The 27,732-nt window shown below is 35.8% G+C and overlaps 2 protein-coding genes across 2 annotated transcripts; one reads left to right on the forward strand and one right to left on the reverse strand.

Moving 5' to 3' along the window:
- Positions 1-27,667, forward strand: LOC135199655 (uncharacterized). The gene is given in 12 exon segments (XM_064227814.1): positions 1-95; positions 15,514-15,718; positions 16,820-16,922; positions 17,603-19,495; positions 19,497-20,416; positions 21,029-21,254; positions 21,776-21,900; positions 22,025-22,247; positions 23,237-23,397; positions 23,648-23,830; positions 24,028-24,180; positions 25,582-27,667. Coding segments are annotated over 11 exon segments (4,497 nt in total). The 5' UTR covers positions 1-95; positions 15,514-15,517; the 3' UTR covers positions 25,891-27,667.
- Positions 4,511-10,927, reverse strand: LOC135199576 (uncharacterized). The gene is made up of 6 exons (XM_064227735.1): positions 10,524-10,927; positions 8,504-8,848; positions 7,995-8,238; positions 7,476-7,668; positions 6,086-6,249; positions 4,511-5,413 (listed from the first exon to the last, which is right to left on the reverse strand). The coding sequence occupies exons 2-6, from the start codon at positions 8,827-8,829 to the stop codon at positions 5,117-5,119; spliced, it is 1,224 nt and encodes a 407-aa protein (XP_064083805.1). The 5' UTR covers positions 8,830-8,848; positions 10,524-10,927; the 3' UTR covers positions 4,511-5,116.
- Positions 27,668-27,732: the final 65 nt, after the last annotated feature.

Here is a 27,732-nt window from a genome sequence, read left to right on the forward strand (position 1 = left end):
AACAAACTCATGACTCACTTCGTCTATTGGAATTACTACACAGGTTAGTCATTTTTGTCAAGTGGTTTAAGGAACATATCGGAATTCTCCTTAAAGTAAGTAATTACCAAGAGAACTGCAATGGTTTAGTATTAATTATTAAAGGTTTATTGTGAAGTGACGCAAGGCCGTTCACCCATTTCAAGGGCTAAGTTTCTCTCGGTGTCCCGATCAGCTGATTATGTAAGTTACCGTACAGCTGAACGTTCACCCTATATACCTTTAGTAGCCTAGATAGCTGCCGGATTTCCGACGTAGACCTTTGGTTAGGAAGCGAAAACAGGCCTACCAAAAGGGAGCTTCGTCATTAAAGTAGGTTAGGTAAAGTTTTTCATAATCTAATTTATATTAAAATGAAAAATAGGTAATCAATCTAAAAGGCAACCTATCCAGTCTAACCCTGGTCTAACACTCGGCTAAGGCTAAGGTACCTAGTTTACTAATGGGTTAAGTGGGGTTATAATGAGAGCACGTGAGATTTTATCCTTGTATTGTTTTTATATTGGGGCCATAGAGCAAAGGGTAGGGTTAAATTAATAGTTTTTTTACATTTAGGGTAAAAAACCTCAGGGTACAGAGTGGACCATGTACGATCAGCGTGAACAATCCCAAAAAAAGTACATTATAACGCGTCCTGACATCGGAGATGGGCATCAGTTGCGACTTGTTGTTGGTGAGAAACGGAGCTTAAGACCTCTACTCTCCTTTCAAAGTAAGTATTTTCTCCAAAGTTAGAAATTAAGGCCAAATTTAAAGCATTAAACAGAGGGTAGTGAAAAGGATGTCCAACGCAGTGCAAATCTCACCAAAACGCTTTCGGAATTTTTACTTACGCTTGAATATTTTAGAAGATTGACGCCATCTCGATGTTTACGGAGTCGCATGTGTCAATAAACTAACCATTTCTTGTGATAAATCCGCCCACCACTTGTACCCACAGACGCTGGGCACTTTCATCACAACAATCGGAAAGCGGTTTCTCATCGGCTTGTTTGTTAGTAAACAACTGTTTTGGTAGAAGAAGACGACGAAGAGTGCGCTTTGATAATTTTTTAAATAAATAGTAAAACATCAATATTTTACATATTTATGATGATTAATTTGAAAATATTCATTATTGAAAAAGTAACTCGATTCTGACTCAAATTTAAGTAATTATTTTTTGGAATTAGAACGTTCTTTAAGTCCTGTATTATGACGTCACGACATCTTGACTTTCGTACCTATTGTAAATAATTGCTTTACTCAACTTTCTTGCAGAACAGTTTACCAGTTATTCATGCAGATTATCAGCTCTTCATGTAATTGGTATATATAATCGTAATGCGCATATATATTTTTATTATTTACTTTTTGGATATATGAAGATGTTTTACTGCCGGATTATCGCCATAGTGTGACGCAATCATTTTCGGTCCCTGGGCCTCTGTTTTCACACCATAAGAAATTATGGGGCCGAATTTGCAATGACCAGAAAGTCGTTAAAAGAGGAAAGTTAGCATTGAGGGGCATATGTTTTGATTGAGAAAAATACAAATTTATTCAATAGCTAGCTTGTAAAAAATACTTGATTACAAAAAACTTGATTGACAATTAAGCAGCATACCTACTATGGGTTTCAGAGACAGTGCAAGCACGTTTTTGGGTAATACCTATTTCTGTAACGAACACTCGTATCAGAACGAGATTTTGCTATAGTGCATTACACCCAGTGCCTTAATTTATAAGGGTATCGTGAATCACTAAACGTAAAGAACAACGACACTCGTCCTTGTACCAAGAGACAAAAACTCCATTATGCAGAAATGGATACGAACACGCGTATAAAGCTCTACCTACCCTCTCCCCCCACTCCACCGCCACCCCTTTCCTTCTTCGTTCCTTCACCTTCCTCTTTCTCTCTCTCTCTCTCTGTTGCCATTAGGTATGTGTTGACCCTCCAAACTGGGTATAAGACTACACACAAAACGTTGAAATTGGTGAAATTAGGCTATGTATTGGAAGTATATATACATAAATATTAAAGCAATTTTATCATTATTGCATTACTATGACAACTAGAATTCATGGAAACAGTTTATAATAATGAATCGGTGTATGTGTGATTTTGTCATTCTTAGCATGCAAACATTAAAGGTTACATTTATTTCTGGCATACGGTTATTAAAGAAATTCAAAATACTAATATAGACTGAAATCAATGAAAAGTGCTAGCAAAAAAAAAAAGCAAAAAAAAAAATGTATATAATCCACTTATCCGTAGTCGTTCCTCTATGGTTTTCGGCAGCCAGATGTACGAAAACATTAGAAACATTTGTTTGTATCTACTTTACAAACATCTGTAATTTTTCGGGTAATTTGGTTGCAAAAAAGAGATAATATACATGAATTAAATTAAAATGTTTAAATAACAAAGTAAAGTTGAACTAAATAACGAGTAAAGTAAACAATTTAGGGAATAAAACTTTGCAGTTTCGTCATCTGCTGTTTGTAACTATGTTTGTGGCGCGCGCGCTTAGGAACCAGGAACAGCAACTTGGTTAAAGTGAAATGTGGAGTGAATTGAGACCAAAATGTGTATAATAACAATCAAATAAGCACTGTGGAGTTTCAGTTGTGATGGCAGTAAGGATAAAAACCAGGTAAGAATGAATTCAGTTCAAACCATGACCCCGGGAATAAAAAGTTTCATACTTTCAGTAATATAGGCAACAAAATGTTGTTTTATTGTGCTGATTACAACTGCAATCTTGAGTAAGATCAATAAACGTTACATACATACGCTAACATTGTTCAAATGATTGCTGGGAAGGCTGGGAAAGATGATTGTCGTCACTGATCAGAACCTGTACATCCCACGGTAGCCGCCATATTGGATTTCAAAACTGCCTTGAAAACATATTTTACGAAGAGCGTCTCATGCTTATTTTAGTTCGTATGGGGCTTTCATATATCACATTATGTTGACGAAACTTCAATCTTTTGAATTGTATGCTTGGAGTTGTAATTGTATTCTTGTTTCACCATTTAAATATCGAGTGAATAAGACCTGTCCACCGTGATAAGAGTTGGTAGTCGCTGGTGTTTTCCCTATGGGGCCCAGGCAGAGCCTATAATTTCGTAGATTACCCTATGCTTAAACTTAATGTAGGCTAGTAGGGTAAGCCCTTGGATAATGCCATGCACCATAATTTCTTTCCAGATATGTTGACTATATTTTTTAAATTTAATTTTTATGCATTTCTGACCATTCCATGTTGATGCAAATGTAGGATCTGCTCTTAGTGTTAGTATTTATGTTTTCCCAGATCTGTATATACCTATCATACAGGTAGGGGTATGGAAGATTTCTGTAGGAAACTGAGATTTCTAGATTAAAGCCAAAATAGAATTCACAAACAGTAAATTCAGTATTAATCCCAAAGCACATTGTGAATAACAGAGATGTCATAAGGCATCATATCCATACCCTCCTTAGCCTGAACTGGTAGACTTTCACTGTAAATCATAATCATAGTCCGGAGTTAAAAACAGTATCTCTCTATGTTTTAAAGTGCGCTTTGAGCATTTCTTAGGGTAAAAAACCGCATGGTACAGGGGTGGATCATGTACAATCAATGTGTACAACCCCAAAAAAAGTACATTATAACGCGTCCTGACTTCGGAGATGGGCATCAGACGCGACTTGTTGTTGGTGAGAAACGGAGCTAAAGACCTCTACTCCGGTGTCAGGACGCGTTATAATGTACTTTTCTTGGGGTTGTACACATTGATTGTACATGGTCCACCCCTGTACCATGCGGTTTTTTTACCCTATGTCAATTTCTGTAGCAAATTAGCTGCTTTAGATACTGACTACCCCCCACTTGTATCCTTTAATTATGGGGGTTTTTTGTGTGGGGGAATACACAAAATGAGTGAAAAACACAGGTGAATTTAACCTAACCTAACCTAACCTAGGTTGAATTGAGGGGTTACCTAACCCAGGACACTAAATAAGAATAAATAGGGCGAGTCCTTAGACCTCTTACCCTACCTAACTGAGGGAACTGGAAATTTAAATAGATAGGGTTGCAACCTAAGCTAACCCAGGGTGCTAGTCCTTACTTGGATGGGAGGCTTCGTCCCTGTTGGATCTCTTGCCTAGCTTAACCTAGGGGACCGTAAATGAACTAACTCAACTACACATTACTTAACCTAACCAAGGACGCTAGGTTCTTACCTGGGCGAAGAGGGAGTGGGAATGATGTGCCTCTCTTGAATCTCCCCTAGGGGTTCCAATATCTTTAAACTAGAATTTTGTTACTTAAATGAATATCAGAAGATTTCAAATCACATTAAAAAATAGAAATTTAAACTGGCAAAAAATCCAGGGAACAAGAGTTATATGTTTGCACCAAAGGAACCATGACTAAGACCTCTGATAGAATGAAAAACATTACACAACTGCACTTTATTGCAATTTGCTCAGTGAACATGAGGGTCTGTAATCTTTATAAATGTTATATACTTTTTTGGTTGCTTTAGTCATTTCCTCTAATTAATTTGATATCTAATAATTTAGATAAGTATGTGTACAAGACTGGTCTTTATTCACAATGTCACATATAATATAAATAATAAATCCACAGCTATATTAATAAATTGTATTGATGTAAAAGATAAAAAATTTTAATGTAAACACTGAGGAGAAATACTGTTCATGTGTTTGAAAGTCTTTGTTTTTAACTTTTAGCTTTGACATTAATGCAGTTTATGGATATAATTCTTGGATTTTAATTTACAGTACAGCAATTTCATCACAACAAGTAAATTTTTTAGATTCATACATAATTTAAGAGGTTACATGAGGTTCTCCTGCTATGGGGCATTGAATTAGTAGTTCTTTTGTCAGGTCTAGTATTAATTGTGCACCATATTCAGCTCTTACTTCTATGCATACATCGAGAGCAATTGTATAATGCACATACTGGTGCCATTTCTTTAAGGCCTATTATTTCAGTTCATAAAAGAGAGCCCTTAGAAGGTAGTATGTTCTGTACACAGAGATAAAAAAATTTAATTATTTTGTTTAACTTTAGCAGTATAATTCATCTATTCTTAAAAGTTTGTTACAAACACCATTTAGTAGCATATTAAGATTTTTCTCGACTGCAATAAATCCTGGATGAAGGGGGTTTCCACAGTCCCAGAGCTTATCATATGATTGCTGATTTGTTATTCTGCACTGATGAAAGTAATGATTTGCAGTTGGTATGTTGCTATCCCAGATTATCACATCAGACTTAGTAAAGGTTGAGGTAATGATGTCGTTGTAGAGTTCAATGTTTTCATTGGAATAGATTCCTTTGTACTTAGGGAATATAACTGTTTCCTGCAAAAGATAAAAGCATGTTATTTTTTGTCAAAAGGGAAAATAGTGCAGTTATTGGAGAAACAAATCTACAGTTATGTAATTGTATATATATTTAAAGTTAAAACTGCAAGGATAGCTTTTGGGAATCTGTTTGGTTCCCTTTTCCAATCCCATATGCTATCCTTACGGTTTTATCTTTAAATATATGTACAGTTAATAAGTGCAGTTATTGTTATTATTAGTGATGTAGAGCAAACCAATGAGATGCAGATATCCTAAAGATTTTGCTAGTTAAGAGCACTTGCAAGGAAAAAATTGAAATAAAATTTATTTCTTTTTTCTTTTTTTACATTTGTATTGTGAATTGTAAGACTCATGCTATACTGAGTATTTTTTAATAAGTGCAGTTATTGTTATTATTAGTGATATAGAGCAAACAGTGACCGCAAATATCCTAAAGATTTTGCTAGTTAAGAGCACTTGCAATGAGAAAAATTGCAACAAAGTTTATATACTTATTTTTCTTTTTTTTATATTTGTACTGTGCAGTGGATGGTTTGTCTTGATTTAGTTCATCAAACAGCGACTGTAACTTAATTTGTTTTGCATTATTGAAATTCTAGTGGATAGCATATGAGTAAAAGTATTTTAACACTACTAAATGTACTTTGGTATGATCAATATGTTTACCTGTATAGGGTCAAGTAATTGAATGATGGTGTTCATAGAACCTGCTATGCTTATTAATTGTGAATGTAGTTTTTCCATATGCATCCGGAAACTTTCAGCTGCAGATTGTAGTCCACTTGTATGGTAAGTATGAGTTGATTGTCTCATCCAGTGCAGTCCACTCCCTTCAAAGAAGAATGTAATAGTATTTCCATTAACCATAAGAAATGAACATTGATTCATTAACTATTTTTTTTAAATAAAATAAGCTAACATTATCGAGTTTTTGTACATACATATATCACCAAAAAAAGACCAGTAGCTTGCATTATTGCAAAACTGGCATACTGCCAAAGGTATTCATTATTTGAAAATACCAATGAATTACCAAACTTTCTCGCTCTTCTAACCTTGTCTCTTTTGCTGTCAGGTTTTCATATACAGTATTCTAGTAAGCTCATCCTCCAATGGCTGTTTTAGCCTCTATAGCTGTTCTGATCCATTATGACATCCTCTTGTTCATGTTGATTTTTTAATTCAAATATTTTGCAAAGTATTACCTCTATCATTCCAGTAGTTTTTCATTATTTTCAATTTTAATTTATATGTTAAGTACTGTATTTATATTTTGCCCCTTTTACATGAATATTTTGCCTTTTCTGAACTATTAATGTATTATTTTTGACTTGGGCCTTTCAATAGCATAAATTTGATATACTCTAGTTATTGTTATGTCTTTTAGATAAGTATTGTGACACTGAAAACACCACATTCCAGCAATGTCTGCTTGGCCTAATTCTCATATAATTGAAGACACAAGCAAGAATTAAGAATGAAGTTTTGCAGTCATATATTCAACATCAGGAGTTGATTCTCTTCTTGCATATTGGGGTGTCTTGTCTGGAAATAGTGGAGGATTTGAGGATTTTGAGTTTATTATAATTCAATATACAGTATGTATAGGGATGCATGACAGTAATCTTTAACGTAAGGATCACATGATCAGACTGTCTCTTAGTGGGTGACATGATATAATGTTGCTGGGAAGGTCAGGTTCGAGTTTTTTTTATATCCTTGGAAATATATCTAGTGAACATTTTGTGATGCCACCAAATTTGGAACAGCCTTCATCTAAATTATGTATTTCAGTAATAACATGACAGCCAGAATGACAAAAGGTGGACATCCTTTTGATTTTGGAACTTGGATGATGATACAAATACGTAATTAGATGAATGAAATGATAATGATTTTCAAACGTTTAACAGTGCATTATTGACAGAGAGATTTGGCCCTTCAAGTTGGCAGAAATGATGACTTAAAACCCTGACACAAAGTTTCAAGAGATGTGACTAAGTTACTGTGCTGTATAATAAGTACTTTAGTAGAATAAGGTATGATGAACACTTACCTATTAATAAAACAGAAGGTCTGTCACTTTCATTTGGTGTCCAGTATTTGAGCAATTTTGGTAATCTCTGTAATGTAGGGTCCCAGTAGAATTTTAGATTCACAAAATAGTCTATATGACAGACTTCAATGTCTTCATGAAGTTTACCGATACGAAGACTTTCAGTTAATTCATGAGAGCTCCTCCATTTCCCCTGAAATACAAATATTTTTTACACTTTTTATTTGGTATGTTAAAGATATATTTACAGGATCATGTTTTAACAGTTTTATTACCAAGGAAGTTTGTTCTGCTGCTTTGTTAAATCTTAGGGTAATGTTTTATTGCAGTATTATCATTTCATAAGTTGCCATTTTTATCGTTACTACTCTTAGAGTATCAAGGTTGTGCGTTTTTTATAAGTTTGTAATGATTTGGAATTTTGTCAAGGTTCAGCTTAGATGTAAGAACTTCAGAAATTTAGATCTATACAGCACTCTCTTGATTTTGCCATTTGAGATATGCAGGATATAAACTTACCAGTGTTGATGGTTTCTTGTATTTTAACCTGGGCCCACTTAGTAGAGAAACAAGTGCACTGAAGATTTGCCGCACCCTGGAGTCTCCTATCATTACCCACATAATTCTATTATGTAAATTTGAACCACTGCTGTCTTCCAAAATTTGAATGGTAGTATTGTTTTCTTGGGTCCAAAGAGACTCCCCTATTCTTTGATTTGCCTCCATAGCATTAACAGGAGAGAATTCCCTCCCTGGGAAATCGCTGTTGGGAATTTGATTGATGAAAGAGGAATGAATTTGATTATTATATGGCCTATAGCAACAAATAAGATAAGTTTTTGTTTTATTGTATGAGTGTGCTAATTACTACAGCATTCAGTATGAGGTAATATTCAATATTTATCTGTATTTATTAAGCTATCAAAGGGTTGTTTTCTAGAACCACTTGGCCATATTTCAACTGGGTAAAACCATTGTTTTAAAGAAGCATAAAGCTAACTTACTTGTTTTCTAGCACTTCCATTTACCTTGTGATGTGTTCCATTTCACGGAGTTTGGTACTGCATCTAAAGAAGTCTTTCTTTGAGTAGTTATACGTTTGACAACACTTGTTTACGGGGAACTCAGTTGGGTCTTGCGATTCTTTGTAACATGCCCGTGAGAGGACAAGAGGAGTTGGGGAGTATCCTTGCATGATTATTGCAGCTTGGAAGAATATAAATGTGAAGCCCATTGTCAGTCCACACAGCTTTCCAGTTTCTTTGAAGACTCTGTGTTTGCTTTTCACAACCAGTATCCATTTGGAATTTTCATTGAAGGTGGTCTGAATTAGTCTTTTAATAGTTGAAAGCATGTTTGTACTACCTGCTTCACTTCATATGAAAGAGTTACCCATTGTTTTAGTTTAAATCCAATACAGTACACTTCCAGTATTGCTGCTATACATATAAGAAAGACACCTATAATATGACCTTCAAAATTTGGAAAAAATTTGTTGCTGTTTTCATAAGTATGTACACCTTTCCTTATCAATGATATTAGATGGCTTATATTGACTGGACTAGATTTTAAAAGTGATTTTGTAACTTAATTATTTTTATTTTGTCTTTAGCTGACATTTATTACTCATATTAATTGACTACTTTGAATTTTTAGGGTACATTTGTACTGTGTATCTTTATGCTACAGACAGACTTCTTAAATCTGTAGGTAATACCAAGACTGAAAAGCAAAAGTTGCATTCTACTGCCCCTCTTAATATCAAGTATGTGTTATTTTCTACAGCAAGAAATACCCAATATACTCATAGTCGTAGTTAAATTTAGCTATTAATTAAATTCTAGTTTGATTTGTAGAAAACAGTAGTTTGGAATTTTAAAAGTTTCTCGAAAATTGTAGTCAAATGAAGATGATGCCCCAACTGAAGCTTTAATTGTGATTCCTTATTGTGCAAGTGTTCGTATGGAACAAACTTAATATTTTATTAATAAAAAAACTAATCAAACCTCAACTGAATAGCAGGCAAAAATAAATGGATAACTGCATAGAACTTAATCAAACATGCTTAATTCATCAGTCATAATACTGCCAAGACGACAGTGGTATAAGGATATTGACCATGCAAACCAGGTCCAGAGGCAAGTAGTACTCACTCGTAAGGTACAAACCATAAAAGTGATAATGAATGTTTCTTGTTAATGTTCGTGAATGCTACTGCCGTCCAGACAAAACTAATCAATGTTAGAACACGTGAATATGAATAATGTGGTATTCGTTCCATTATCCCTGCAAATACCGGAGATCTTAGCACCATAACTTTTTCTAACTCTATTAACTATATTTTTACCTGGTGCAGTGAAGGAAGGTTGGAATGATAGGTAACACCTAGTTAAACCAAAATTCCAGTCATAAGCATTCCAAATTCAGCCACACCCTACTGCCTACACTAATAGTTATACATTTTCGATCTCCGTTAAGGTTAACAGCAACTTCATTTTGCAATCGGGAGAAACAAATGCAGCAAGAGCTGCTTCAACAATGTTTTTATTATCCCATCTAGAAGGCCAACATCTGTCATTGGTGAAGATAAAAATCAATAAAGGCCTTAGAACACTACCCTGTAGAATGCCGGGAATTATAAGTTGAGGTAGCAGAAAATAGTCACTGATTGAAATCAAGGAAGTGTTTGTATATAGTTTTTTCTTTTAGTTTGTCCTAGTATTTACAGTGTCCTATATAAATAATTTAATGTATATCTCCACGCGGATGTTCGCTTAAACTCCCAAGATTTATTAGACATTTGAATGAAATGGTTATGTGGCGTTTGTGAAATACAGCTAACGATATGTATAACTTTTTAATTTTCTCAAGAAAATTACAAGGAATTCAACATTTTCGCTCACAGTTCATAATGTATTGTCATTTCTGGAGCATCTTTTCGTCCGTTCCACAGTGCAACTCGGGGCTAATCTGAAGAAAACGATTTTGGAAGTGGCTTGAATTGGCGCTTCAACAGTCGCTACAACAAAGAGTATTCTGTGTTATTACCCAGTCTTAAATGAAATATGGCTTCTCTATTTTCCACCTATTCACGTCTTTCTTTTATTTTGGTGTTCAATCGCCTCCTATCCCTGCTTATTCGAAATATAGGAAGTACTTAGATAGCTGCACGGAGTATAGGGAAAGACTGAGTTGAAAATTGGGTTCTGCGATGTGGACAAGGAAGAATGTCTCAAAGCTGCTGGGAGCGTTCTTCACGTATGGTGCTCTCCCCGCCTGGTACAGCTTCCCTCGCCCAAGGCTTGACTGGGTTTTTGGTCCAGCTAAGAACATAATGTAATCGCTACCATGAAGTCTTCCTTTTTCTTTCTACAATAATACTGATTTCAATCCCTGATGACTTGTTTATGTAGCATGGCGTTTACGTTCCTGCTATTTAAAATGTCGAGTATACTGAAGTTTGCAAAAGAATCTAACTACTCCTCCGTCTGGTACAAACGCCTTAACTTGAAATTGTTCCTCACCCCCCCCCCCCCCCAACCCCCCCACCCCCCCTCACCCCCCCCCCCCCCCCCCCCCCCCACACCCCCTCTCTCTCTCTCTTCCTCCCCCCCCCCCCCCCCCTCCCCTCCCCTCCCCCCCCCCTCCTCTCCCCCCCCCCTCCCCCCCCCCCCCCGTTCTCTTCCTTCCCCCTACCCCCCCACCACCCCCCCCCCCCCCACCCCCCCCCCCCACCCCCTCCTCTCTCTCTATCTCTCTCTTCTCTCTCTCTCTCTCTCTCTCTCTCTCTCTCAGGCATCCATAGTAATAAACGTCCGCAACAGTTAGGGAACTATACCGTGCCACAGAATGTCGCAAATAGTTGGGGGAACTATTAAGTGAAACTTACGGAATTGCTCCTCGATCATTTAAGGTGGTTTGCCTTTCCAAGAATCGTTTCAAACTAATCTCTTGATATTATCATCATCCCGGAGATGCGGACTAATTCAAATTGCACGAAAAAAGTCACTTTTGGATTTGCTATCTTTTGCGATAAATGCACGATTGTCACTGCGCAACTGGAATTTCATCGTTAGGTAATCCATTTTGGAGATGCTCCAGTGCTGTTAAGGTGATAAATGAGAAAGTTTTGTTAGAAATAACAACTGGTTTAGTTTCTTGATTGATTACACAAGTGGATTTAATTCTTAGACGTTTTCATTTTAATGTAAACATAAAAAAGTAAAGTCGTAAAATAGCATAAAATAAACATGGTACTATTAGTGAACTAGCAAATTAGGATAATAAAATAAACATAGTGTTAGTAAGTCGTAAAGTAGGATAAATGCAGCACGTATCCACCATGAATTTTGCATACCTGAGCATACAATGATAATGATTTTGAGTCTTACGTAGATTTTGAAATTCCCCCCCCCTCTCTCTCTCTCTCTCTCTCTGTCTCCTCTCTCTCTCTATCTCTCCTCTTCTCTTCTCTCTCTCTCTCTCTCTCTTCTCTCTCAAATGAAGTTTTGGCATTCTACTTTAAACTGCTTTGTATGTATAGGCCTATATATTGTTTATCATTATTTGGTTTTATTGCCAAGCAGTCATGCATAGAATAGGATGGCCATAATGTGAAATTGGGTATGACTTGGCGACGATAGGATAGAAAATGTTGTGTCTGTGGGGGGGGGGTTAAAGTGTTTTGGACATCGTGTTCAAGAAAATGTAGATCGAGGCAAAATGCCTCAATCACGGTATGGCGGACGATGAATAAAGGCGGGGGGAGAGATAATTAAAATAGTAACAAAAATGTCGTAACGGCTACCTTACAAAAATACAAAAAATTCTGCCTAAATTTTTCTCTCATTCAATTATATGACATTTTTAAGTGAAGCTGTATACCGTCTTGTGATGACTCCATGTGAATTGTCGGCTAGTTATATGACAGCCTTATGGTCATATTACGAAACATTCAGAGCAATATGAATCGTGATTATGATTATTATATAACTGTGTTCGCGCATTTATTAGGATACTCATAAGCACAACTAAAGGAATTAGTGTAGTACATTTTAGAATGTTTGTAGAAGAGACAGTTAAGGTGTCAATAAATGCCCAGTCCTACGATTACTAAAATGTGCATTTTGGTATGCAGTGGAGGAAAGTCACATACCAGAACATTTTGGTATTAATTCTCTCTCTCTCTCTCTCTCTCTCTCTCTCTCTCTCTCTTTCTCAATGGTTCTTCAGTTTTTCATCTTTTTCTTACTACATTCGGAGCAGATATCTTGAAAAGCAAGAAGAAATATGACTTCATTTGTTTTGTGATTAACGGTACTAACTATTCCATCCTTGGGTGAGAACTGAGATGTGGCGAGTGGTGGAATTTCACGGAGCCCTCACATTACACAGGATTGGAGGCAATAATGTTTGTCTTGTTCTTATTTATTTCTCTAATAATCCCCTTAGAGGGTTAGTGCTCTCAGTGCACCTCATGTGATGCACGGTAGGCCTGAATTTAGGGTCTTTACAGTGCCTCTATGGCCCGTACTTGCAACCTCTTTCATTATTATTATAAAGTTCAGATTTACCAGCCCCATGTTTTTTTCCATCTGTCCATCCGCCTGTGGTGTTGGCGCATGGTAACACTGCGTCCCGGGCTATAAGTAATATCCTATTTCGAATATTAACGGTGTAATTCGCGTTCAGCAAATTATTAAAACACTTTTCAGTTGCAAATGTACACCAAGATATCCTTTTAATTACCTAAAACTTACACATAGCATAACTATTTAAAGCCCGGGAAGCAGTGTTACCATGCGCGACCACCACAACCTGATGGACAGATGGAAAAAAAACAGAGTATAGACTTACAGTGCTGGCCCAAAAACATTCTTGAGGAAATTATTAAAAAAAAAAAACGCACATAAAATGTGTCTACAAAGTGGAATGGGATGGAATGGTAGTTAATGAATTACAATAAATTAATGATAAATGAGGATGATTGTTAAGTGATAGATGAGGTTGGAATTAAAAATATGAATTGAACTTATACAAGATTGAAATAGGTTAAAATGACAAAAGTCATCTATTTTAGTAGAGTATAAATATGTTAAGTCTTATTAATCAAATTAGTCTTTTTTTAAAAATATTAATACTCTATATATAAAGAAAAATTATCTGACTCCGATAGTATTTGTGATGATTTATTGCCTAAATATAAATTTCTTTCTCTATTAAAAATTAGGCAGTCACACAAAATATGCTTGACTGTAAAAATTGTATTGAAGACATTGCAATGAGGGATGTCCCCTTGTGGAGTTATCATTAAATACTCGTGAGTTATTCGTAATCTTGTTAATATTACTTCAGCTCGTTTTTCATTTTGCACTGGTGTACTCCACAAGTCTACATTCTGCTTGATGCACTTTAATTTATTGGAGTCTGCTTCTCTATCCCACAGATTTTGCCATTTTGTTTTTATGCACTGCTTCACTGAGTTTATATAATCTGTAACAGGCAATTTATTGCCCAAAAATTGGTGAATTTATCCCAGACTTGGCCATTTCATCTGCCTTTTCATTACTTTGAATTCGAACATGGGCAGGAATCCAGCAGATTTCAATGTTAACCCCACGTGAATATAATTTGATGATTTGTTTAATTTCCTTTACTTATGTGAGTAACCTTTGAGAGATTCAGTTTTGCTTCTTGAGTCAGAATAGATTACAGATTTGGTATTCAGTTTATTATTTGACAATTTTATCTGATTGATTACCAATATAATTGCTGTTAATTGAGAAATAAAGACAGTTGCTTCAATTGGCAATGAATTCTGACATATTTTGCATGATGACACTGCAGTACAACCAACTCCCGCAGAAGATTTGGATCCATCAGTGTTTATTGCTTTATGTGGGCCTTTACTACTTCGAATGTGTTCTAATGTATACTGTTTATAGCTATCTGAAGTATAATCTTGCTTTTTTGACAAATGATATAGGTTAGAACATACTTTGATTTTCTTCATCATCCCAGGAGGTGGAGAATTTGAGGGTGCGAGTATATTTACTCTAACACTAATAGATTCCAATAACCTATTAGCTCTTATTGGAAAAGGTGGTTCGTGATTACTAATAAATATATCTCGCATGGCAAACAGTTTTTTGTGGGGGAATCAGTGGACATTATCTTTAAAGCACTTCTCATTGTTACAAGGTCACAATGTAAGGATAATGGAGGTTCACCACTTTCACAACATACTGAAGTGTTTGGAGAAGATTTAAAGGCTCCCCTACAAAGTCTCAAGCCTCATGTGTGGATAGAGTCTAAGGACTTCAAGGTACTTTGTGATGCTGGCCCATAAATTGGACTTCCAAAATCTACTTTGGATAAAACTAGTGCTTTATATATCATAAGTAATGTTCGTCTCTTAGCTCCCCAAATAGTATGAGACAATTTTGTTATCAAATTTCTTTCAGTGCCTCATTGGACAAGTGGGCCACGTGCTCGCCTTCCAATTCAGTAGTCGCAAGTTTGATTTTCCCTTCTGCCAATGTGGAATTAGAGGAATTTATTTCTGGTGATTAGAAATTAGTTTCTTGATGTAATGTGGTTCGGATCCCACAATAAGCTGTAGGTCCCATTGCTAGGTAACCAATTGGTTCCTAGCCATGTAAAAAGATCTAATCCTTCGGGTCATCCCCAGGAGAGCTGTTAACCAGCTCAGTGGTCTGGTTAAACTAAGATATACTTAACTTTTTTTTTTCTTTTGCAACCTTTTTCATTCCCTTTACATAGTACCTCCGTTTATATTTTCTTTCTTCCATCTGACTTTCCACCCTCTCTAACAATTGTTTCACAGTGCAACTGCTTCGAGGTTTTCCTCCTGTTACACCTCTCAAGCGTTCTTACTGTCAATTTCCCTTTCAGCACTGAATGACTTCAGGAATGACCTCAGGTCCCCAGCTCTTGGGCTTTGCTTTGGCCTGAAAAATTATATGCTAGTATTTGTATATATTAAAGTAGGTAACAATGCATTTTTCTATTGGCACAGAAAGATGGCTCGACCGCCTTGGAGCAACGACTTCTTTGGGTTTTTTCGGGGCCTATCACGGATTGGGTCAGCTGCTGCGGAAATCCGAACAGAGGAAGTAAGCAAGGCATGGGCCACTTCATCGCTTCGACCAGTGGTCGCAAAAGGGGCTAGTAGTCTTCAAGAAGCTATCACAAAAGCCATACAAGATCCCCAAATGTTCCAGGTGTGTGTGTTGTTAATTTACTTCATCATCAAAATATACTTATTAGATCCATAGATATCCCAAATATTTATTCCTTAGGTTTGCTAAAATTTTAGCAAGATCTCAAATGTTGTAAATGCCGTACTTCACAAGGGTGAAGTTTCATTTTGTTTTATTCTAATTTTGAAAAATCAATTGTAATTAACCAGATTAACAGATTCCATATGAGTGTAAAAGGTTTTGAGTGATTTTTTTTTTTTGGTACAGCAAAATCAGTAAGATTGTCACAAGCAAAGGTCTCTTAGGAAACTTATGATCAACTTTGACAACACTGAGATTAACATAACCTTAAAAGTAAGCAGAGCTTTCAATGAGGCTTCTTTTTTATAACCATTCTCTGTGTGTAGCATTTGGGCTGTGACATGATATTTTACTTTGCAAATTTTGAAGGTAGTACTAATTATGCTGTGATGTTTATTTAAGTGTCACTCATTTTAAATCAAAATACTTGTACTTGATTGTGTTACAGTCATAAAAAGCAAAGTAATAAAACAGGTCAAAATAGTGATAATGTTATTGGTCAAAAATTGCAACAAACTAGCATTGTAAGTGACTCATTAGTTGGATGTGATGGTGTTTCAACATGTCATAAGTGTACCAGAGTTATATCCAGCTCTCACTTCACTGGTGGTAATTAAAAAAAAAGTGTGGAAGCCATCTAAAAATATTGTTTCAGAGGAGCAGAAAGTTTCAGGGTAACCAGGGATACTTACCCTTGTACAGTCAGTGACAGAAGGAAAAGGTTTAGTGTCATAGGGTAGTGCCTGAGATGACAAGAAGCCCTGTGGCCATCACTTCCCAGTGACAAGGCACTGGGGTCCTACCCAGTAAGAGTGAAAAGCCTTATTAGTACTCTTTAGATGGTCAATATGAGATCTGAGAGGACAGTGACAAAAAATAATGGCTGCTGAATTTCAAGACCATCTTTTTTCTGTGGGAATTGTTGCAGTTATATATTTGATGAACTGACTATGTAACTTAGTATATGTATTGTATAACCAAGAGTCTTTGCAAAAACTTTAACCCATTTCATTTCATGTTATTTGTTTATGGTATTTTCAGGCAAATGTATCAAAAACCACAACAGAGACTTTGTCCCGTATATCTCTTGTTGCAGAAGGTATCAAAGCATACAGAACACAGACACCACCGATTTCAAAAACAAGTAAGGTTTTATTTTGCGTACTTTTTTGTCAATAAATAATTCATTTTTTTAAATACTTGAAAGCTCAGAATTCCACTTTAAAAAGAGACATCATTTTACCTTTTCTATTCTTAGTAAATTTTATAACTTTTTTTGAGGTTATGTCTATTGTCATCATCATTATCATTGTTCATTGGTTTTTCATTGGGTTCTCCTTTCGTGTGGTTAAACACCTGATAATATAGCCTCAGTCTCTTTTATATCTTGTACGCTTTCTGTGTGGATCCTCATCTGTGTCAATTCGTCATCTGTGTCCTTCCTGTTGGTTGGTATATACTGTTACTTCCATATCGCCTCCCCTTCTCGTGACTGTTTGGAAATGATCTTGTTACTGTCCATCTTCATGAGGTTATGCCTATGGTAAAAACTTTAAATGTTTGCTTTTCAATTATTTCAAAATCATTGAGACTAATTTCTAAATACTTTTAACTACATAATTTTTGAGTTTACAGTATAGTGTTTGGAATGTCTTGGAGAATTTAAAGATTCAGAAATTTCCCATTGTAGTGTCCTATTAAATAAGTAAATGATAACTACATATTTAGAAACAGAGTAAAATGTTTGTTGTGCAGCATTCAAGTGATGATATCAAGTAAATTTAACTGCTCTGTGCTTTTATTAATGACATTCTGTATTTCCAGATTTCTCTGAAGGTGCGCAAGAAGTTTATGATCCATTATATGATCCCAATATCCAAGAACTAAGCATAGAAGATATAATGTTGCATGAAGCCATGAGTGGTCATGAAGACCACCGAGTTTCACCTGGTGGTGAACCAGGTGTTGAAATTCTTGCTGGGATTGGGGAGATTACTGATGCAACTGCTACTAACATTGAACAGGTGAAAAGCACTGTATCCACAAGACTTGATGGCTTTGAGCCCCTTCTCGATGCTTCACAGTACAAAAATAGTGAAATTACAGAAGAACATGTACAGGCACTGCAAAATAAGATTCAAGAAATGGAAGGGGCTGCTTTTGGATACAATAATGTGGGATCATTCAAGGATGTAGGTAGTACAGAACTCGTTGATGAAATAATGGATGATTCTATAGGAAAAGTTGACTCTGTTGAAATGGCATCAAGTAATGTATTAACTCCAGAAGTTGTAGATGAAGGATCTAATATTCAAGAGTTGAGTATTGAAGATGTTATGATGCAGGAAGCAATGAGCTGTCATGAAAATCTTGCAGTACCAACAAATAATGTGACAGAGTCAAGACATTTAGGCGCAGAGATTGAAAACGAGGCAAATAAGAGAACTGAGCAGTTTGATCGACTTATTGAAGGTTTACAATTCGAAACACGGGAAATCACACCAGAGCATCTTCAAGCAGTTAGTGAAAAATTAGTTGAAATACAAAATATTTCCTTTGGCCATGATTTGAGAATATTTAGCGAGGCCGAAAGAGAACCAGCTCTTGGAGAATCAGCCAATACCCAAGGAGAAACTGAACTGTCACCATCAAGTACAAATGTAGAAGCTGTTCACAAAGGTACAGAGGAAGTCATTACAAATGCTATTAGTGAAAAAGAAAGAATTCAAGAGTTAAGTATCGAAGATGTTGTGATGCAAGAAGCATTGAGCAGTCATGATAATCTTACAGTACCAACAAATAGTGTAACAGAATTAAAACATTTAGACGCTGAGGTTGAAGGTGAGGATAATAAGAGAATTGAGCAGTTTGATAAGCTAATTGAAAGTTTACAGTTTGAAGAAAGGGAAATCACACCAGAGCATCTGCAAGCAGTTAATGAAAAATTAGCTGAAATACAAAATATTTCCTTTGGCCATGATTTGAGAATATTTAGTGAGGCTGAAAAAAACCCAAATCCTGTAGAATCATCATCAAGCACAATTGTAGAAAATGTTCAGAAAGGTTCAGAGGAAAACATCATGAATACAATGAGTGAAAAAGAAAATGTAGCTTTAGAGTTAGATAATGCCATTAAGCAGTTTGCCAAATCTGTTGATAATAGCATGTCAGAAAAAACTGTCCAGGACTTTGATGTTGAGGTCCAGATAGAAAGACCTATGCAGGTTGAATTTGTTGATTCTAAAGTAGAACCACCAAACTCACACACTGATTTCCCCGGCCCAAAAACTCCATTAAATTTTGTTGAAGCGTCACCTCTTTTTTCTGGGGCAGGGCTAGCAGCGGTTGGTGCTTCTGGTGCAGCAACAGTAGCAGCAGCAGCAGCAAGTATCTCTGGAGTAGGTGCTGCAGCTGCAGTTGCAGGTGGTGTTATTGCTTCAGCCAAGTACTTAGAAAAAGAATCTACTTCGCAAGCAGATGAGTTGAAAGGAGATGAAGCTTGTGATCTTGATACCTCAAAATCTGTTTCACGTACCACATCACCCGAAGAGGCACCAGTTTCTGTGGGCACAAAAACAGCAGCAGAAAGTCCTGATCATGTTTCAGTAACAGGATCAGAGCATAAATTAGTTTCAGCACAAATGCCAGAGTCTCCTTTGGAAAGCATATCTGCGAAAGAAACACTTGAAAATACATTGTCATCAGCTTTCAGATGCTGCTAATATAAAGCCAGTGGTTTCTGACAGTCCAGAAATTGTGTTGTCTGAGACTGTAAAACCTGATAGTGCTAAAGTCACTGAGCCTGATACTTCACATAGTCAGGCATCTGCAGAAGTTTGTGATTCTGTACCAGCTGCTGAGTCGGTACATGATTTAGCTTCAGTGAAAATGCCAGAATCACAAATAAAAAGTATAGCTGATGTAGAAAAACCTGAAAATAATTTATCACAGGTAGATACGGTCATTGCCTCAGATTCACAAGCAGTTTCAGGTGCCATTATTGAAGAAGCAGTGGTTGTCAAAAGTCCTGAAATTGGTTTGTCTGATACTTCACCTGTACAGGCATTAGACACTGCATCTGTTACTGAAACAGCATCAGAACAAATTTCTTCACCTGTTGATGCTGTTGTTACATCTACATTATCAGATTCCATTACCCAAACAGTAGGGGACCTTGAAATGAAGGTTAGCACAGAGAAAGTTAAATCTGAGTCAAAGGAATCAGATTGTGTAGCTTCTGATACTGAGGCAAAATTTGATGCGGCAAACACTGCTTCAGCAAACCTTGCATCAGTTGCTACTGCAGATACAGAAAAAACAAAATTAGACCATGAAATAAATACCCTAGGTAAAAAAGAAAAGCTAGAACCTGGTGCTGCAGAGGTTGCAAGTGCCTCTGTGGCTGCTGCTGCCAGTGCAGCTGCAGCAGTAGGTGTTTCGGCCAGTTCCCCCATACCTCCTGCTAGTACCTCTACTACTACTACTACTACTGCAACAGATTCTATAACCCCTCCATCTACCAAGCCATCCTCTAAATCAACACCTGCTGAGCCTGAGAAAAAGTCAGCTCCTGCTGCTAAACCAAAGCCAAAGCTTCTTGGAAGGAAGCCACTAGCAAAGGACAAGCCAAAATCAACTGTAAGTTCTTTATGTATACATTTTATTTTTCAAGAATCCTTACAAATTACTCAAGTTTGTACACAAAACATTGTTTTACATTTAGTTTTTCTTTCAAACTGAATTAGAAATAGCACTGAAAATAGCATTCTCAAGTCTTGCACTGCAGAGCTGGTTGGGTGACCACGGCTGGACAAGTATCCTGTGGAAAGCTGCAGGTACTATATGGTTTGTCCAGGAAAAAAACTTTTAATACTTCTGGCTTTTGTCATTGAAGGTTACCATTCTGTTAAAGTCAAGGCCTCCATTGCAGAAGGTGCTGAGTGATTTGTAGATTTTTGGTGCTAGTTTTAGTTTCTTCATGAAATACATACCATTATAGAGACTTGTATATCGTAGGTTTTGTGTTCATGTAATGTAATTGGTCTCCAACTTTAACATTATTTTTTAAGAACTACAGTGAAAGGGTCATAGCTTGTGGTTGGATATTCAGCTGTTACAGAATGGAGCGTATGAATTGTAGCTAAATTCATTGTTTTGATCTTTTAAAATTTTTATCATGGCTATCTCCTTTTCTAGTATGCAGTAGTTGCACAGGGGATGCAGGCATTTTATCAGCTATAAATTTTCCAGTTGGCTGAAAATGCACAAGCACGCAAAGTACCTCACTCCCGCTTTGGACGGATGTTAACTTTTGGGAGTTTAGCAGCAGGACTTGGAGCTGGAACAATTGCTGAAATGACACGTAGGACATTGGGAGTGAATCAGGGCAAAGGCTCTGGATCCCTTCTAGATGCATCGCCATTTTTGACTGAAGCAAATGCCAAGAGAATAGTGGACACTCTGTGCAAAGTGAGAGGTAAGTGTATACAGTGGTCCCCCCATATTCGTGGGGGATGCGTACCAGACCCCCCCGCGAATAGTTAGAATCCGCGAATGTTTGGAACCCCTATAAAAACGCTAAAAACAGCCTATTTTGTTAGTTAAAACTTAAGAAAAACCACTGAAAATGTTCATACATGGTTTTTTTAATAGTTTTATCACAAAAAGTGCATTTTATGATGAAATTGATAACAAAAACCAGGAATTTGTGGATATTTCTCATAGAAAATACTGTGAATGTGCGAATTTTCCGCGAATAATGCAGGGAAAGGTTCCCGGGAGAAATCCGCGAATGTGTGAGTCCGCGAATCCGGAGAACGCGAATACAGGGGTTCCACTGTATTTTAATTTAAAGGAAGAATATGAGTTACAGCACTTATCAAAAGGTTTTTCCTTAAGTTAAAATTATTCTCACTCCATTGATTTTTAATATCTTTATTTATTGTGTGATACTGGTTGTTTTTAGGAAACTGATATCATTCATATATATATTTTTAGGAGCTGCTTTGAAACTTGGTCAAATGTTGAGTATCCAAGACAGTGCATTAATCAATCCTCAAGTACAAAAGATTTTTGAACGAGTGCGACAGTCTGCTGACTTTATGCCCGCTTGGCAACTGGAGGTAGGTATTATGAAGTTGAATTTATGTATTTTTGATGTTTGCAAGAACTTTTGAATTATTATTATTGTGCTAGCATGTAAATTCTACCCTATTGTCTAAATGGTAATTCTTTTCAATTTAATAGAAAGCCATTCGTGAGGAGCTGGGAGATGAATGGAAATCAAAAGTTGCATACTTTGATGACAAGCCTTTTGCTGCAGCATCAATTGGCCAGGTACATTTGGTCAAGCTTCATGATGGTCGGTCAGCTGCCATGAAAATTCAATATCCAGGAGTTGCAGCTGGGATTGAAAGTGATATAAACAACCTTATTTCAACTCTGAAAGTTGCAAATATTATTCCTGAAGGTTAGCATTTTGGTTGTATTCATCATTAGAAACCAACAACTCTCCCCATAATTTGCATGTCTGTTGTGAAATTTAACACAACTTTGCAAAGTTTTCCCCAAATTTTTGCTTGCCAGTTTGAATCAAGTCTTCATTTGTCAGGTTTCATTATTCATTAATACCCTCTTTGCTTAGCTTAATCTGTGTTTATAATCATCAAATCTCTTACCTTTCTCCATCTTTGTTTTTGGTTTAAAGATAGAAAAGTTGCTGATGAGCAGCAAATGCAAGGGACAGGTACGTATTACACTTAACTGTCTTAGAGACCAAACATACACAAATGATCAGTACCCAAGCCCTTATCTCAGCTCAGGTGAGACCAGGAGCAACAATGCAAATGGTTGCTGATGACTGCAGGTTGACCTATTCCCCTCTCCCCATCCATAGCTCAATTGGACAGTAAGGACCTGTGCTCATGGAAATCTGTCATGTTCAGAACAAGGCTTAAACTAGTAACCAGCATGGTGGAAAGTCACTGGCTATTGTGTAATTATAACCGTGTACATCTGATGAGTAGCTTTGACAACAATAAAAAAAATCTACAATCTGAATTTTAAGTTTATTTATGAACTACATCTGACAGTAACAACTGCTAAGGGAAGTTCATTTATGACCTACATCTGAGAGTAACGACTGCTGAGGTTAGAAGCAATGGTAATGCTATGTTGGCCTGAGTTTGATTGGGAAAGATGGCCCCTGGTTTTGAGATGATTTTTTTTAAGACTAAAATTACATTTGATATACCAGTTGGTTTTGAGATGATTTTTTTCCAAGTTCAGACTACATCTCTTGCACCATTGTAAACAGGATTTTTTTTAGTTTTTAGGTAATTTTTTGGTAAATAAATTAATTGACTACTTATCACTGAGCAAGGTACTCTATTGTAAAAACTAAAGCATGGTGGTGCAGATAGTTTATCAAAGTAGCTCAGAATGCAAATATATTTTCAGGGTTGTATGTGGATTCAGTGATTGAGGTCGCTAAAAGAGAATTGGGTTGGGAGTGTGACTATAAAAGAGAGGCATCATGCACTGAGGAGTACAGACAGCTAATCAAGCCATATCCAGAGTTTTATGTTCCAGAAATTGTTCCTGAACTTTGCACGGCACAGGTAAGGTTAAATTACATAGATAATTTCACTGATTACAAAGCTTATTTTGCTGATGTTTGTTAGTTTTCTTTGTAAAAGTGTTACAGGATTTCATGCATATGGAAATATAGTGGAAGAGTAATCCCCTGTGGACAAATCAGTGTCCCAGTTGTATTCAGCAGTACTTTATGGTTTGTTTGATTAAATTTGGCCCTTTGGATTTTTATGCACTATGGAAATAAGTAGTTTGATTTTTACTCTTGTTCTTCAGATATTCACATCAGAATTGATTGAAGGTGTTCCTGTTGACAAGTGTATAGACATGGACCAAGACACAAGAAATTACATTGGTGAGAAAATAATTCGGCTGTGTCTCTTGGAACTCTTTAGGTTTGGTTTCATGCAAACTGATCCAAACTGGTCCAACTTTTTCTACAACGCTGATACTGAACAGGTAAGGAATTTTAATCTCTTGGTTAGGTTAAATTAATGTAGTCAGTTGATTGAAAGCCTGCTGTCACAACTCACTCCAGGCTTGTGCAGTTATGAACTACAGTGTGTCATGACAAATAATTTTGTATTGGAATGCTAGATTTCATATTGAAGGAAATAATTCATTACAGTATATAAAATACTTTGAATATTTTGTAGCTTGCACTGTTGGACTTTGGAGCTTGTCGCTCATATGACAAAAGTTTTGTCGATAAATACATACACATCATCCATGGAGCTGCTTCTAAAGACAGAGGGAAGATTTTGCAGTATTCACAGGAACTTGGTTTCCTCACTGGACATGAAGCTAAGGTAGGTTATCTTTTATTACTTACATGGAAAGTTATATTATAAAGGATACTTTTCAAGGAATGAGAAAGCCAAATGTCCTAAATTTAGGTTTCACTAGTTTGGTTTTTATATATAATTATAAATGCCAGTGCTGCATATTTACATAATGAAGTAAGTGATATTTTTTACATTTTTAAAATGGTGTTTTCATGACTTGGGTCAGTTCTTCCATTTTCTTCTGCAAAATTGTGCATTGGATAATCATGGTTTATTGTTATCAGAATCTGGTTCCAAGAAGTTAGTTTTAAAAGTAGTTAATCACCACAGAATATTAGTAGTTAATCACCACAGAACTAATATTGTTCCTCAGATTTGCAGTATGCAGCATAGAGAAAAGCTATAGTGCATGGTGGAAAATGAGTGTCTAGCTCTAATATCAAATTTGCATGTGCTAAAGGCCAAGGAAAAAAACACTTGAATATGTGAAAAAAGGTTTAATATTATAGTATCCTCCAATAATGGACCAAATCAAAATTGCTTTAGGTATGAGAGATAAAATTCCTGGAAAATTGCAGACATCCTAGAAGGTAAACAATAGTCTAGCTTCGGTAAATAAAGTACTGGATGCATGTAGCTGTAATACCTATCTGTAGATATAAGAGGCCATATAAATAATACCAAGTTTTCCAGCAGCTTTAGTTGATAAATGTTGTAAGTGCTTGTTAAAAATGCTTTAGCTCTAATGTCAGACTTGAGGACAATTCCCTAAGTTCTAGTTAAAATAAAAATGTAATAATCTCAACCAACACTAACTTTTGAGGTCCAATATCGTTATCCTAATTACACTACTTAGTGATTCCTTTTAAATCTATTAAACCATACACTAGTAAAGATTGGGCAGTTATCTTTGACAGTTTTCTTTTCAGATTAACATAATTTTTAGCAATTTTCAAATTGTTAAAATACTTTGTATATTGCCAAATCTGTGAATGGTTGCATCATAGTGACTTGCCACAAGTTCTATCAGTTTAACTCACAAAGATTACGTCAACATAATTATTAAGTTTTATTATCTGTAGTTTTGTGTTAAAGTCTTTGGCGAGGATTTTTAGTGTAACTTGGGATGAAACTAACTAATATTTTTATGATATCTAATTAAGTTTTTTCATAGATTTCAGTCATCTGCATAGCAACTTTCAGTTGGGTCATATAGAATGAAATTTTACCCATTTTTTCTCGTAACTTGCATACTGAGAAGGAGAGATGTAGAAGAACTCACTTCGTAGTTCCAAGTAGTACCTGTATCACTGTTGGTAACCATTAACCATCTTATCTTAACTATTATCACATTCTATGTTGTTCTCAATGATTATAACAGATAAGTTATTGCAATGATGACTTTTTTAATATCTTACTCAACAGGTCATGATGGATGCGCATATAGATGCAATTATGATATTAGGAGAAGCTTTCCAGAATGATGAGCCATTCCCCTTTGGATCCCAAGACACCACACATAGGATCCAGCATCTTGTGCCTGTGATGCTGTCTCATCGCATGTGTGCGCCTCCAGAGGAGTCATATTCTCTGCATAGGAAAATGTCGGGAGTTTTTCTCCTTTGCGCAAAACTGAATGCTGTTGTTAACTGTAAGCCTTTGTTTGAAGAAGTATTTGAAGAATATAAGTTTGGAGGAACTTGGAAAGAATTTCATAAAACGTTAGGTATTTAAAATACTATCAGAGGTTTTATGGAAAGAATTTCACAAAACTTTAAGCATAGAATGGTATTAGGGATTTCACTAATGACTTGTTTTGTTGACAGTGACTGTAGATTTTCTATCTTAAAATTTTTTTTAATGTTGTTTTAGAATTGTGGAACTCAAGGTCATGGCTCAGTGTTGTTTGTTTGCTATGTTATCAAAACTCTTTAAGAAATGTATCTCACAACATATGCTGCAATTTTTGTGTATGATGCAAACTAGACTTTAAGCTAATGGAACATCATGATGATTAGATGGAAAGATATATCTGTCAAAGAAGTGTACTTATGAAGTTTACTACTTCATGACTTTGGCTTAAAGTAATTTTCAGTTTTATGTTGATTTTGTATAAGATGTCTTACAAATTGTAGACCTACCTACAAGAATTTGCTTAAATTGTTGGCAACTACATATTTGTTAGCCAGAAGGTGAAACCCTCAGTGAAATGTGGTAGCAATGATTCCATTTTTGTTATTTGTGTGGTTGAAAAGCTGCAACATAGCCATGAAAGAATGAGTAGAAAATCTTGTCTTCAAAAGATTTTGCTATCTACCAAAGTTATTTTAAAATGTGTGTGTACTGTTGATGAACTAGAGCAGTCTAGTCCATTAAAATTTTTTAATGTTTTGTCATACATTTCCTACATTTATGACTGCATAGTTGGGGCATGGTTGCAAAGACTGTGCGAATGACAGCTTCGCTTGAATTTCACTTAATTGGCAGGCATCCTAATCCATAGTTAGTGCATGATTCAAATTGGTAAGCAGGAACGAAAATGAGATTGGTTTGAATTTCAGTGTCAGTGGGCATTGCAGGTAAGAGTCGTTGCCACTCAAATGCTGTAAAAAGTAGTGTATGATACTTATCTTCATTTCTTTTTTTTTCATGCAGTACTTTTAAAATATATTTTAGACAATGTGAATATCGTGTTCAGTTCCGACTAGTGTTAAAAAATTTAAGAGCATTAAGAATGTGTACAAAGTTCAGAAGGTTAGGGTAATGCGATCATGCCATATATTTGAGGGATTCTTTTTACACTTATGGAATAATGAAATCAGTTTTGCTTTAATTGTTACTAACCAAACTTAAGATAAAAAATTCATATTCCTAACGTAGACACTAGTGTAGACATACAGAATATAGTTATTTTGACTGCATTATTTTCACACGAAAAGGCTTTTAAAAGCAATTATGGTTCATATAATAATTCCACGTAATCTGCCTTAACCTTTCAGGCACAAAAAGTAACTTTTCAAATAACACTTGTTCATCAAATCCATATACGTACTATTACTGTAATCAGCAGGTTTAGTGACCACAATAAGGGCTAATTGTCAGTAAAGAGGTTGAAAGGAAACAAAATTTTTTATAAGACAAGAACCAATATTCATTTACTGCTGCCTGCCCTTAAAAAAATGAGATAATACATCTTGTCAGCTCCCAGAAGTCTTCCCTTTCATGTGATATATTTTTACAAATTCTCCCCCATAATTTTTTTATATAACAAGTCCCCATTTTACTTTTGTGATAAACTTTGTCAACTTTATTACATTTATGGCATTTTAGATGGCTCTCTTCACTGATTATTGGTATATGAGGAAGTTTCAAGTCTTAAATTTAAAATGTTTTCTTGTGATTGTGAAAAATCAAGTTGAATTGGGTCACTGTCATCCTGTTGAAAATGTTGTGCTTGGTTGTCCTCTAGTTAAGACATTTCTTTATATTTAACTAAGATGTGTATTTTTTTTTAAAAAAAAAGATTACCATATGTAATTTGAGTTGGTGTCATGTACTAACCATTTATTTTAAACC

Source organism: Macrobrachium nipponense, chromosome 23, assembly GCF_015104395.2.
Source record: "Macrobrachium nipponense isolate FS-2020 chromosome 23, ASM1510439v2, whole genome shotgun sequence".
NCBI classification, from domain to species: Eukaryota; Metazoa; Arthropoda; class Malacostraca; order Decapoda; family Palaemonidae; genus Macrobrachium; species Macrobrachium nipponense.

Bases quoted from the DNA above. Each gene is read 5' to 3' on its own strand.
- LOC135199576 (XM_064227735.1), bottom strand. From the start codon at position 8,829: ATGCTTTCAACTATTAAAAGACTAATTCAGACCACCTTCAATGAAAAT. The intron at 7,669-7,994 runs GTAAGTTTATAT...TTTGTATTTCAG, and splicing joins ACAAGAAACCATCAACACTG to GGGAAATGGAGGAGCTCTCA. The intron at 6,250-7,475 runs GTAAGTGTTCAT...TCTTCTTTGAAG, and splicing joins ACCTTCTGTTTTATTAATAG to GGAGTGGACTGCACTGGATG.